Source organism: Lathamus discolor, chromosome 5 (genome assembly GCF_037157495.1).
Source record: "Lathamus discolor isolate bLatDis1 chromosome 5, bLatDis1.hap1, whole genome shotgun sequence".
In the NCBI taxonomy this organism is placed as follows: domain Eukaryota; kingdom Metazoa; phylum Chordata; class Aves; order Psittaciformes; family Psittacidae; genus Lathamus; species Lathamus discolor.
Window position 1 is genome coordinate 112,595,149 of NC_088888.1, and position 14,747 is coordinate 112,609,895.

At 39.4% G+C, this 14,747-nt stretch overlaps 1 protein-coding gene across 2 annotated transcripts in view; it reads left to right on the forward strand.

Annotated features, from left to right (window-relative positions):
* SOS1 (SOS Ras/Rac guanine nucleotide exchange factor 1) overlaps nucleotides 1-14,747 on the forward strand; it is a 54,717-nt gene that overhangs the window by 21,379 nt on the left and 18,591 nt on the right. For both annotated transcript variants that reach the window (XM_065682111.1, XM_065682112.1), the window contains 3 exons: nucleotides 1,235-1,345; nucleotides 1,449-1,547; nucleotides 14,284-14,411. In XM_065682111.1, the coding sequence (XP_065538183.1) occupies nucleotides 1,235-1,345; nucleotides 1,449-1,547; nucleotides 14,284-14,411 (338 nt within the window). The remainder of the gene's footprint in view (nucleotides 1-1,234; nucleotides 1,346-1,448; nucleotides 1,548-14,283; nucleotides 14,412-14,747) is intronic.

Consider the following 14,747-nt stretch of genomic DNA (forward strand, 5'->3'; position numbering starts at 1 on the left):
GGATGGTTTAGTGAGAGGTGTCCCTGTCCATGGCAGGGGGGTTGGAACTAGATGATCTTGAGGTCCTTTCCAACCCTAACTATTTTATGATTCTATTCTATGAGACTAGACAACCACATGCAATCGTCTAGCTGCCTGGCTTGGGAGCAGCAGTGTTCGACAGGGCTTGAAAATCCTCAGGAAGAGGCAGTGAAGGCTAACTGCCTACTGGGTTTTATTAGGAAAAGTGGGGCTGGCAGGTGGAGTGATCATTTCTGTGTAGCACTTGTGACCACATCTGGCATACTGCATCTAGTTTTGGTTTTCGTAGTACAAGACTTCCTAGTACAAGGACTATTCATTAGGGACTGTAGTGATAGGACAAGGGGTAACGTGTTCAAACTTAAACAGGGGAAGTTTAGATTGGATATAAGGAAGAAATTATTTACTGTAAGGGTGGTGAGGCACTGGAATGGGTTGCCCAGGGAAGTTGTGAATGCTCCATCCCTGGCGGTGTTCAAGGCCAGGTTGGACAAAGCCTTGGGTGACATGGTTTAGTGTGAGGTGTCCCTGCCCATGGCAGGGGGTTTAGAATTCTAAGGTCCCTTCCAACCCCAACTATTCTATAATTCTATTCTATGATTCTAGAAGATGTGCTTATACGTGAGGGTTGCCATGGTAATTAAGGAGTTAAGGTCCATGGTGTACAAAGAGGGTTAACTGTGCTGTGTTTATGCAGTCTTAGAAGTCTGAGGAAGGAGAGCTTATTATATTTTCAGTTACCTGAAAGGAACGTGTAGAAAAGACTGGGGCGGAGTCTTACTGGGGGCTCACAGTAGAAAACTGTGAAGTGAGATGAGAGAGAGCATGTGAATGGTAGAAAGAGTAACCCTGATTAGACTGGGGAGGGGGATCTGCCGTGAGAACAACTGAACATTGGAATAGGCTGCACAGAGAGGTTTTGATGCTTTTGTTCTTAGAGGTACCTGGAATTCAACTGGATGAGACCCTGAGCAACCTCAGCTAGTTTTGATGCTGGATTTGGCTTTGACCATGAGCAAACTGTTGATCTCCAGAGATCTCTTCCAGACTGAATTACTCCATGAGTCTGTGCACATAAAGTATTGAATCTTCGATATAGGTATTTTGGAAAAAGTATGCAGGAAAGTCTCTCCTATGTAGTGTATTTTCTTTAAGAAATATGAAGTTGAGATATTAAATCAGCTTTGTAAAATTAATCTGTATTTCTTCTTAGGAATTAGCATTTGATCCATATGAATCATACGCACAAGATATTTTGCGACCTGGTTTTCATGATCATTTTCTAAGTCAATTGTCAAAGCCAGGAGCAGCATTTTATTTACAGGTAATTTTCTTTTAAGTGAGCCATATTATTACTGTTTTAATTACATTATATTGTTGTTTCAATGCATTTATTGTTTTAAGACTGAAGCTTATTTTGTTTCTAGTCAATAGGTGAAGGCTTTAAAGAAGCTGTTCAGTATGTTCTACCCCGGCTGCTCCTTGCCCCTGTTTACCACTGTCTTCATTACTTTGAACTGCTAAAAGTAAGAACGTTGTGTCATCTGATGGTTTTTTTGGTAATTCCTAGTGTGGATACCAGAGTTGTATGTGCTCAGATGGGTGTAAAACCTTTTACTAGACTGTAAACAGTAAAACTGCTATGATGAAGGAAAAGCAGGTTGTATGCTCTGGTGCATGCTAAAACTAACTGAATATCGGCTCGTGATTTTATGGACGTTTTAGAGCAGCTAATGATTTGTGCTGAATAGTAATAGGAAAGACTATTAATTTAGCAAACAAGAGATCTAGGTACCCATATTCTTGGACTGATTGTTTCAATAGTGGTAAGAGATAATGGCAATGGCTGTGTTACAAAAGTGACCAAGGCTTTCTCAAGGTGTTACTTTGTAAATTTAAAATCACGGTAAGATTTGCATTCAAGACTCGTTTTCGTAAAAGCTGTGGTGTTCTTGCAGTGCACATCCCATGGTGGTTGTAAAGGTGATAGCCTTCCTTCAAAGGGAAGGCTTGGTTGATATATGTGCTTCTTGGGCTTTTTGTGGTGAGACCTCACATTGGTAGGGTAGCAGTAAAGACTCTGTAATAGACATGTAAAGAAAATAGCTATACAGTGTTTTTCTGTGGCATTTATCAATTACCATTGAATAATAATCTTTAAGGAGTGTAGAGCATTTTGAAGAAAAATTTCAAGTAGAATTTTCATTTGGACTTAATGGAAACTCATAAGGGATACAGTGTTCCAGATTTAATTACTTTGGGAGATTTGGATCAAAAGTAAAAAAAAAAAATATCTGCTCTTCTGAAGAAACCTATATGTGTTTTTCTGGAATGCTCAGTTGCCTTGGGATAAGCCAGTAGTTAGGTCATCTTTGAGTGTAAGTGTCTACAGTTTTAACACTGCTTTTGCTGATTTAAATCTACATGCACAGCTTTGGCACGTAGCTCATCTTGTATAACATGCTGCTTTTGAATTTTGGAACATGTACTCGATCTCTTTGTCTAGCTCATGGGTTTGGTCTCACTTTTCAGACGTCTTTAACATATTAAGTCTTTCCTTTGATGACAGCCCATCACAAGGGAGGTATGGTACAGCTTGTCTACGTTTTGTATGATAAAGACCTGCACAGCCATAAGGTTTCTCTGCTCATGCTTTTATCAGCCGGTCTCAAAATGCAGTACCCTACTGGCTTTGTAGACTTCGATGTGAACATGGTGTTGTCCTACATAATAGACAAAGCACAAAGCATTGATGTTTGACACACAGGCATCCTGCATTGATTCTTGCCATTGGTAATTTTAGTGGGGGAAAGAGGGCGTGTGTGCTTACAGAAATAGGGAGCAGCTGATATTCCCTTTTCTTAGAGCAAACTGAAGGCTTAGCTAAGCCCATCTCCAGAAGGTTGTCAATCTTTTTGCAACTCCTGACCTATGCCTCATGTAAAATTTTTTGTCTTTTCACGTTCGTGCTCTGCACCCACCCACCCTGTGCCCTGGATTGAGTAAATCTGATATTGTTGGGTTGTATTTTGTTCTGTATATGATAACCTTGCAGGTTTTCTTCCCACTGTGTGGCTAATTTCACATTTTAGCAAGACACGCATCACTTCTGTCAGATGTGATACGTGTAATAGATGGTAATGGATAATAGTGCATGCAGAGAGAGTAACTCTCATGGCAGTAGCTTCATCTGTCAGTTAGTACATACATGTGCACACAGCATCTGAATCCCTCCCTCGAGTAGTCTGTGTTGGCGATAACATTTTCTTTCCTGTGTCTGGGATCTACAGACAGATTCCAGGTTGGATATACTTAAAGATGTCCTGATGGAAGGGTATGGGTGGAATTATTTAGTCATATAATCCTGAGAATTTCACTTAATCAAAGTTGTATTGAATACTTTTGTGTGGTAAGAGATCTGATTAGTTATTGCAGGCATATCTATGAATAATCAAGTTTAAAATGCTATGCAAATGGATCTCTTGGTATGAAAAGGCAGAATGTTGGCCAAGTGCTATATGGAAAAACCCATTTTATATCTCTTGAATATAGATAAACTTAAGGATAAACAGGTTAGCAATTTTTTTGAGCTATGTTGTGTAATCTTGCATACTTTGAAGTTACCTACTTAAAATGCATCTCAAAGTTACCTTCTAACTATGCAGAGTACAAAAAAAAAGTTAATTTCTATCCACTGATGGTTATCCTATTTAGAAACTAAAGCCATCCTGAAGTTTGGCAGGGCATCAGGAATGCACAAATACGTACTCTATTTTTAGCTGAAGCTCCTTGCTGTAACTTTGTTGGAAAATTAGCATATGCTAAAGGACTGTGTTTTTCCTCAACCAAACCTGAAAGTCCCTGAACTTTTATATAAGAAACTAACTAGGTAATATAGCTTCATGTGAGATTATGCTTTTCTGCAGGCTTGCAGATAATGCAAATGGGCTTTTGTAAGTCATAGAATTTTGTGAATAGAAGTGTGGACTCTTAGATGCAAGGTAGGGTAGTACAAACAGTGCAGTTATTTATGACTTTGAGTAATTGAACGGAGATGTTTATAAGACTTAATTTGAACTGAGCACTGTTTTGGATGCTGCAAATTTGTGTGCATGTGTGATACTCTTTATTTTCTTCGGGTAAATAAAGATTATTTAAAAATTCCTTGATTTGGGCCATTCCTACTTTGAAAACATCTATAAACTTTGTTTAGATAAAATAATATATTCCAGAAAACAGGAAAGCTAGATAGGTTTCTTGCTTGGTTGGTTTTTTTAAACCCAAGTGCAGACTTGGCTCCTGTGACTTCTGAATGGAAACTTCTTGTCTATTTACAAATACTTTTTTAGTTGGAATTCTAGTTGCTATAATCTGTAATTCTCGGGACCCTTTCATTTCACAACAGCATCTAGTGTGTTTTATTGACTTTCAGAATTTGTACTTAGATGATAAATAAGTTGCCAGTTTTTACTGACTGGCAGTTCAGCACCAGTAGAAATACTCCTCAATTAAACATTTTTTTGTCTTTTTGTATGCTAATGAGACTTAAAATAAATAAAAGCTGGTTTGGCAATGTCTTCCAAGACAAGAAACCACCCTTTTCCTGACCTGATGGTATTAGATTCGTTACGTGTTGCTGGAGAAGGCACAGGGTGGTGAAATATTAGTAGTTTAGAGCATCTAAGCTACTAGAGCATCTTTAGGTTGATCCTGTAAGTCTCTTGCTGTGAGCTGCGTTGGGCAGCACATCCCAAACTATTTTGGGCTTTGACCTCATTTTGATTCAGTCAGACTCGTGATCCAGAGTGTAACAAATTTAGAGAAACTGGTTTGTAATACCCTCTGTAACTGGTATAACCCTGTCCAAGGTGGAGAATCACCAGGTTTTAATTAGTGGAACTTTGGCACTCTGCAGAGTTTTTATGAGATGCTATATATTGTCTCAAAACACTGTATTTTGTTGCTTGTGTTTAGTACCGGCACTGTAATTAACAGACTCGCTTGCTTTAGTCAATCCTTAGTCGTCTTCTATTAGTGTTAAACGCAGAAAATCACAGGTTCAGACTAGCTATGAATTATTTTAAGGAAGTATTTGCTTAGCATCAACACAGGATTTTATTTGCCAAAATCACTGTCTGGCATGCTCATGCTTCTTTCCAAACACAGTAGCTTGTATGTACCATACTGTTCTGAAGTAAAAGAAGCATTACCTTTTTATATGGCTTGTATGTGTAACTGCAAATGAGGATGACTTTCCTTTACATCCACTGGAAATAATATGCAATTTTATGCTTCTGTGACAGTGAAGGCCTATCTGCTTGAGGAAATGTAGTTTGACCAAACTGTTGTTCATATGTGATAAGGACTGGCCAAGCGTATTTGGGTGTTTCTTGGGAGAAAAGCTGCGGTGATATAAATATTGGTCTCAAGTTCAAGAAGAGGTTTCCTAGGATATGACAATACATGAAAAACTTAACTTCTTCATACAGTTAAGCTATGAAGACTTACATTACAGCTGCAGTGTTGTAAAGGTACAGAAGTTGTGCCTTATGGTAGAAGTTGGAGGTCATACAGCCAGGTAAATGGGGTTCTGTGTTTCCTTCTTGCTTGCTTGGTTTCACTGACAATATTTCTCTTGCTTTTCTCCTTTAATTGCTCGTGGGTTTATGCTTTGGCAGCCAAAGGGAAGGTGATAGGGGAAAATAAAATTTGCACGTGTGTGTGCACAGTTCTTGAACAAACTTGGTTAATCTGATTAATTGGTCTCTCTGAGATGACTCTTGAAGAAGTTGTTCAGAATGTACTTGTTTTTAATTTCTAGCTGTGGTACTCACTGATGGATTTCCTATGTGTTTGTGTCAGACAAATGTGCGCATGTATCCCTTCATTTGTCAATGATTTATGTCGTCTGTTTATGGTATTGTGATGGGGCTGTTTGTTGTACACAACAATATTTTGTTGTGTAGCTTTGTTTCTTTTTACACAGGATGTAGCTGTGCTTTTGGGAAACAGATGTCTCTTTCCAGGCACTTTTCTTATGAGAAGTAATTACCTTGGAGAATATTTTTCTGCATTACTCTGCTAAAATTGCTTTTCTGCAAAAGCTGGATAAAATAAAAGTAAAATTAAAAAAATCTTCCTTCCACTTTGCTTATAGTCCTCAGTGACACTTGAGCTGTGTTATTGTCAATCTGTTGCTGGACCAACAAATGTTGTACTTCGATCCTTTGGCGCAGTGAGTAGCATGGCAGAGGGCCAGGCTGTTCTTAACTAGATGGTGCCCTCTTTGGAGAGTCAAATAAAGCACTAACTTAACTCTGACTTGACTTTCGACTTCACTGTGTAGCTGTAGGGTTCCAGAGTCCTGTGTTCCGATTCGTTTTCTAGGAATACCTACAGGGCAAATTCTCCTCACTACTGTGGGAATTAGGAGAGATCTGCTGGGGAAGACTGTTCTCTAGGGTTGGTGGTCGGTGGTCTGTTTCTTGTTTTCAATGGCTGATGATGATGGCAGATAACTCTTGTAGCTTACATGGCAGCAGTTCATGCTGAGCATCCAAGGCCAAGTTCTCATGAACTCATGGGTGTTACAGGAACTTAGATTTTGATCCCTTCTCCCTCTCTCCCCTAAGTAAAAGTCTTGACACAGTCCATCACGGATTGAATGTTAAGAAGCTTTTCCTGTAGCTGAGATTTTCAGCTCGTATAGGATGACATTAATTTTTGTGACTGGCAGTCATCATCTAGTCCCTTATGTACTTGTATTGCTGTATAGTCTTTTAATAGCAGTAGTGTATCTACCTATCCTCCTGCCTCTGTTCCTGTCATCTTCTCTACAAAAGGGTGATCCTCGGAGACTGTTATGGTTGAGACTTTCATATACTTGATTTCTTCAGTGGAAATGTTTCTGGGCATGGAGCTGTCCAGAATTGGATTTAGTCCCACTACCAGCATGCTTTCTCTGTTTGCTTTTATAGCAGTGCAGGTCTGTGTTTTCTGTTAATACTTTGATATCTTCAGTGGAAACCAGTGCAAAGATGTAGGAAGTGACATACACAAGTAAAACAACAAGCTGCATTCATGGTTTCTGTTGACCAAGTCTACCCATGAGATTCTGATTGAAATCCCTAATTTCATCTGCTGAGTTTTCCTTAATCAACAGGGTTCCTCTTAACATCAGCAGGGTTCTACTGTTGCTTCCAAAAATGATCTCTGAAATTGTGAATCATCTTACATAGCATTCAAAAATGCATACATTCCTGTCCAAATATAGAGGTGCCATCCAGTTGAGCTTACGTCTTGCAAGCTTGGCTGGCAAAGATCAGACTTAAATTGTGTTGAAGGAGAGAAAGTGGATTTTAATCCATTTTGGAATTACAAAAGAGAAAGGGAAGATGTTTTCAAATTGAATTGTCTTTACTATGATGGAAAATGTGGGGGAAGAAAATGGAAGACCTCAATTACAAGTGTTGGAAGCACATAGGTAAATATTTTGTGATATTTGAAATACTGATCTAACTAAATGTTACCAACTTAATTATGAATATAAAATTTCTAATGTATTCTGCAGGTCTGCTAATAATGATGAGACAAACCAAAGTGACAGTAAGAAAGAAGAGAATTTCAGAGCATGAAGGCTCTGGAAGGATCTGTGTGAACTTGTACGTTTGTTGCAGAAAGGTAATGAATCTGCTGTGGAAGAGACATCAGTATATGCAAAAAACCACCCAGATTTTTAAAGGATGCAGAGCAGATGGGTTTTCCAGAAGACAAGGCCTCCTGTAAACTAAGTGGCCATTCCCCTAGTAGTGGAATCTGGGCATATAAAATACATACATGGCAGCCAGTAGCCTACAAAAAGTCTGAATGCTTAGGAAATGGTTTCATGAGAAGATGAAGGAACTTACTTGAAAACAAGGCTTTTGTATCTGTTCCTTGATGAAGGAAATTTTGATTGTGTAAACTCGGTGAGAATTGCTCACATGCATGAATCTCTTCACAGTTATAGAAACTGAGAGCATACTCTTTCCTGCTGAGCAGAAACCAGTTAAAATACCTCGCAGGCTGCAGTAGCACTTGAGCAGACCTAATCTGGAATTTGGTCTCCTGACAGGCTATACCCGTTCATGGGAATGTTAGTCGCAAATTTGCCACATAAGAAACCTGTTTTGGAAAACTTAAACTGTTGAATTGTTGAATGTCAATTGACAGACTGATGTGGTATATATTTCTGAATAGCTCTTCTTTGACTCTTCCTCACTGTCCATCCTGATTTGAAAAATGGCACTTACTTCAGAGTAATCTATTTCTGCAACAGATTTATTTCATTCCTCTCCCCAAATAAGAGTGTCTACATCAAGTTATCAGAGTAGCAATTCCTTAAATTCACATGGTTTTAGTCCAGATGGTTTCACTTTTCTGGGCTCAGGTGAAGTTTTTACTTAAATTTTCCATATATATTTGAGATCTATTTTAAGTCATGTAGTCAAGCTGTGAAAGAACTGGGAATCTTGTGCTAAAAAGTGAAATGCTTCTTGTTTTCTTCTGGTTTAATGATTTACTTGTACAGTATACTTCCCAATGGGATGACTGTATTTAACATATGAGTTAAAACTTGGTGTGAAATAAAAGATGATGGCTTTTTAGCTTCTGTCTGTCTTTAAAGTGTACTTTCAAGACAATGCTGGACCCTTTTTGTGACCAGTTATCTGATATCTGAAATTTGATATTTGACATGCTCATGTAAATTATGTGATTTAATGTAACTTTTAAAATTAAACTGAGAAGGCAGAGTTAAACTTTGAGTGGAGAAAAGGTTTTTATGATTACTTCAATAATTAAGTTTGGATTCATTCTTAACGCAAATAACACTCCTGCTATATTGTGTATCTAAATAAACAGTTATATAAATATATGCCTATTTTTACTGCACTATGCTCAAAACTGAGTTTATATGAAAACAAAATTACTTTTAAAGTTTCAGTGCATTAAAGCTGTGTGTATGTATGTGCAGGAATGTGGCATATGGAGTTTCCTTTATTCTTCAAGTCCCTTTTAGACTGCTAGCATTTCCCGGAAGTGTATAGTGTTCCCTGCAGTTGTCAGCATCTGCTGTTCCAGCTTTTCTAACAATCAGACTTTCTAAACAGTCTATGAGAGTACTTTTTGCCCAGCATGCAGCTTGCTTGGGCTGAGCTTTTTATTATTTCGAGGAATTGCAAGAAGTCAGAGCTCTCAGGCAGCTCAATGCTATTGAGCCTGCTTCCAGGATTGTTTTCTGGGGAAGTGCCAGCAGACCAGCCTGCCTACGTTTGCCAGAGAGGAGAAAACCTTGTTCATTGTTATTCTTGATCATAAAATAGACTGTTTCAGGACTACGTTTGGGTATGTACCCCATTTTCAGAAACATGTTGGAGAAAATGGTGAGGCGTTAGAACAGATGCTGGACTATGTGGTGTCAGTGCAGTTCATGTTCTCATGGACATTGCTTACTTATGCGGTATTTCCCTACAGAGCAGATGGGTCACACTATGTATCAAGCTTGCTTTGCCAGCTATGCAGCCGTTTTGTTGCCTCGCTGTGGGCTTCAGAATGTCTGAAGAAGTTGCATAGTGGGTTTTGAAGAGGTTTCTCTGAGGCAGTACTAGTTTGAGCTTGTTGTTGAGTATTGTGGCGTGCAGCTCCCACTTGTAATGTGGGACCACCCACTTACATGTTAAACACATTAAAGTTTTGGGGGGCAGTGAGTTTTGCAATCAAGTGATCTTGAGTAAAGCAAATTCAGTTATGATTTCCCTGCTTCCCATATGCTGTTGTCTGATGTCTATAGAAGCTTATTTGTGATGTCTCCTCACATTTAAATTGGGGAACCTGCAGTTCACAGATTTTGGTGGTTAGACATAGAATAAGCTCCTAGGAAGCCAAAAGTCTAGGTTGTTATGTAAGCCCTAAAGTACACGATTTTATATCCATCATGGCACCCACTAGTATTGTTATACCTGCATATTCTTATAAGTAGAAATGTATTTTCTGTCTGTCTTTCTAGACACATGCTTCCCTGGCAGTGTAAATGAAAGACTATCATAGTTTATTTTTTGCACTGCATGAGGAGGATTTCTTTTGTATCTGTTTGGAACTTCTCAGTTTTATAAACATCTAATCCTTGTGTTAAGCAACAGGTAGAACAGAATACCTGCTCTTCCACTTGATATATCTGCAGGGCTTGTGGCCTTGAATGTAGAATACTTCTTTTAATTAGAAACTTCCCTTAGCAGTCAGTTTTCCAAGTTTTGTTTCCCTTGAATGGCCAGGGTACTGCGAGTATAGTGTTGCGAATCATTACAATCGTTATAAACTAATATTTTTCTCATTAGGTTATTAAAACTGCAATGACTGTAATACTACTGATAAATCACAAATCTCCTTCCCATAATAATACAGTATTCCTCACAGGACGCTATTTAAAAAAATATCCCAACACCACGCATTTGTATTTAGCATCTACCCGGTTTGTTCATTAGGGGGCACTACACAGCTATAGAAGGGTCAGTGGGATTTGCGGAGAAACTTGGATGTGTTTCTGGTGATGCCATTTCACTTTCTTAACCTGCTCTTCCAAACTGTCTGCGGGTAGTGTAAGGTGAAATTCTTTGCTGTAATTTAAGCTTAGCTCTGACTAAGACTGTTTCTGATAGTGGTTTATGGCAATTGTGTAATGCCAGAATATATTCTTTCAAACTCCTTTTCTGTGTTCAGAGAAGTGTCTTCATAGCTTACAGCGCTGCTAGATTTGTCACTTGTGTTGGTCTGACACTTAAGAAGGTGCATACTTCTACACACTGCTTTCTGAATGTTAAACCTGGAGCACAATTACACTCACTGGACTTTGATTTAGTTTGCATATGCAGTTGAAAATATGGGTTACTTCCAATGGATCCCGATGGGGAGATGCTAGTCTTAGCTGCTTTCTCTCTAACACTATATCAAACATGTATTTTGCTTTTGGATATGGACTTTTCTATGATGAATACCAAAATCTTTGCAACTGGAGAGAAGTTGCTGGAAAAAGCATTTTATAAACTCAGCATAGGAGCAGAATACTCCTAGAATGTAAAGAGATGTAAAGAGAATGTAAAGGATACTGTAGGATCTAATAAGGTCTGTTTTCAAGGACACTAGGCTAAAACAATCTTTTCCATTATTGAAGGTAGCTACCTGGAGATGATAGGCAATCCAGCCAAATTCTGCTGATGGAAGCTGACAAAAAGGCAGCATGCAGGGCAAAGAGCCTTCATTGACTCTAGCACAGGAAAGATGCAAAATCTTAGAATTAGTTACATGTTTTTCTTACCTTTCAGGACTTCTGCCAGCACTGCTGTACCTGCCTTATTTATCTGAAGTCCTTTCTACACCTATCCGATATGCACAACTGAAGCAAAGGAAGATGATACCTCTGTGTTAAATCTAGAGAGCAGAGGAATATGATGAGGGTAGACTCTTCCATCTTGGAGTGATGTATTCAATCTCTGGATTTAGAGCAGCCCTGAGGATAAGGATCTGGGAGGGTTGGTTGATAAAAAGCTCATCATGACCTGGCAGCATGCACTTGCAGCCTAGAAAGTCAGCTGCATTCTGGGCTGCATCAAAAGGAGCATGGCCAGCAGGTTGAAGGAGATGGTTCTCCCCCTGTACTCTGCTCTTGTGATACCTTGTATGGAGTACTGCGTTCAGCTCTGGGGCCCCAACACAAGAGGGGCATGGTGCTGTTGGAGCAAGTCCAGAGAAAGCTACAAAGATGTTCCAAGGACCTCTGCAGTGGAGACAGGCTGAGAGAGCTGGGCTTGTTCAGCCTGGAGAAGCCTCTGGGGAGATCTTATAACAGTCTTCCAGTACATAAAGGGGGCCTATAAGGAATCTGGAGAGGCATGTTTTACAAGGGCCTGCAGTGACAGGACAAGGGGGGATGGCTTTGAACTGACAGGGGAGATTTAGATGAGGTGTTAGGAAGCTCTTCCCTGTAGGGGCGATGAGACACTGGATGCCTGGAGAAGCTGTGGCTGCCCCATGCCTGGCAGTGTTCAAGGCCAGGCTCCACAGGGCTTGGAGCAACCTGGTCTAGTGGAAGGGGTCCCTGCTAGTGGCAGGGGGGTGGAACTAGATGAGCTTTAGGCTCCTTTCCAGTGCAAATCATTCTATGATTCTTTTCTCCCTGAGACCTTTTGGGAAGTAGTGTCTGTTGTGGTGCATTGTTAGCCCTATTTCAATGGTTGCCTCATGCCTAATGCTGCTTAGATGAAGTGCATAACAGATTATACTGCATAAACTAAGGCTGCCTAGAATAAGCCTTGTGGTCATCCTTATGGCTGAAACAAATAAGATAGTCTTTGACACTGACAACTATTGTACTGAATGATTAACTCTGGTCAGGGGAAAAAAATAATGCTGTTCTATGACCAGTTCAAATGTCAGACATGAATATGTTGCGTTCAGTTGCATTCAGACTTTGGAGGACAATGCTGTCATTTTACACTGGAGGCAAACTGTGTGATTGCAGTGCTGCCAAGGGTTTCTTATTCTGGTCCATGCTAGCCTGTCACTTCACTTATACTACCTCTGTCAAAACAAATCTTTGAGTGCTCTGGGGCCAGTTCTTAGTGTGTGGTTGTCTTCAGCACTTATCTCTTAATAGTCCTGTAAATAATTATCTCAGTTTTACATCTAAGCCACAGATGTAGTCAACAATTTTTTTCATTAACTAGAATGTGAAACATTTCAATGGTTAAATGAAAATTTAAGACTAAAATCTTAGGGTGAAAACATGGCAGATCTTGTTTTATAAAACTTCTCTGTTTAGCACAAAAGTATTAGTATTAACTCTTCTTGTCCAGTTAGAGTTTATAAATTTATTATATTTTTTTGTCCTTTAAAATATGGAGGCATAATGTAGCTGTTTACTAAGATAGGGACATACATACCCTGGTTTTACAAGCTGTCCATGGTTAGATGCCCCTGTGTTTTCTGATGAACAGCCAAGCAGCTGCTCCAGAGAGGAAGAACATTTACCTCTCGTCAATGTTCCTCTGGTTATTTTTTCCCCTTTGCTTTTTTGTGTGGAAAAAAAAAAACCCACACCACAGTCCTGTTGGATTATAAACTGAACACAAGCCTGCAGAACATCCTTAGAGCAGTGAAGACCTGTACTGCTGTATTAACAAGCATGTAGCCATCAGGTTGAGGGAAGTGGCAGTGCCTACCTGTTCAGGATGGGCAAGGCTGCATCAGGAGAACCACATCCAGCTTAAGGTTTCAGTTGATACTGGTGTACTGAAACAAACTCACTGGAATGACCTGTCATGTTGACATGAGGAATGAAACATTTGATGAAGGAGAAACTGGGGGAGTAGGCTTCTTCGTTCTGGAGAAGAGGAGGCTAAGGAAAAGGGGAAACCTTCCTGGTATCTTTGACTGTATGATGGAGCAGGGAAGACAGAGAAATACTTCTCGAAGCTGTGAAGTGCTTCCACTGTATATTCCACTGTGAAAAGTCAATAAAGGAAATCCAGACAAGGTATTAGGAAAAAAATTTTTTGCCAAGAGGGTTTCAGACACTGGAACGAATTGTCCAGAAAGGTTGTGATCTCTCCATCCTGAGAGAGTTAAAAACTCAGTATGGCCCTAGGCAACCTGATCTATATTTGCTCTGCAGTGGAGCTGGAGGTTGGATAAGGTAATCTCCAAGGTCCCTTCCAACCTGAATTATTGATTAGTCTGTTGTTAATGAGGTGAGAGCCCTTGTAATCTTCTGTTTATCCGTGTGTTGAAGGAGTTTTGCTTAGCTTTCAGTCCAGCTTGCCTGTTACAGGTGTGTCACAAACATGAAGCCATACCATGGATTTGATCCTGTGGTGTAGAATGGTATGTGTGGGGATTTCCTTCCTCACTGTTCTTCTTAAGTTGTAACATATTAAATGGATTCTCTTTTGGAGATGTAAGGTAAATCAAGCTGGTTTTGAGGTAAATAGCATATACCTGAGTGTGTCTGTATCTGGGGGACTAGTGGCTGCTGTTCTTGTTTTACTGAGGTTAAGCTCTTAGTAGATCTCTCTTGCCTGTGTCAGTAATGCAATTTCATTAACTTTAATAACAAGCAGGAGCATACAAAATCATCATATGGTTGGATTTCATCTTCCTAGGTCAAATTCTGTATTTCAACAAACCAAAATGCTTGTAACACTTTTTGTATTTGACTTTCAATATTCACAGCAATTGGAAGAAAAAAGTGAGGATGAAGAGGATAAAGAGTGCTTAAAGCAAGCAATAACTGCCCTACTTAATCTTCAAAGCAGTATGGAACGGATATGCTCCAAAAGTCTTGCAAAACGAAGGCTTAGGTAAACACGTTTCCATTTTTCCTGCTTTCTGCTCTTAATGCTTTGCTATAAATCCAGGGCTCCCAGTTTCCTCTTTTAGTAAACAATGAACAAAATAGTTTGTGACAGGCCTGCTTTTTCAGAGGAAGTGACATCAAAGCCGAGATAATTTGTTATTGTTTTAAAATTGTTCTAGTTTCTATGTGTGTTTGCATACTGGTAGTTGAGACGTTCTGAGAATTCCCTGGTAAGTAGAAAGTTACGGCATTTGTGGGGTAATTGTGCTCAGATAATGAACATTCCCTTAAAAATATTGTAGAAGTTCCTGTCTGTGGGGTTAGAAGGGAATGTTCTTGA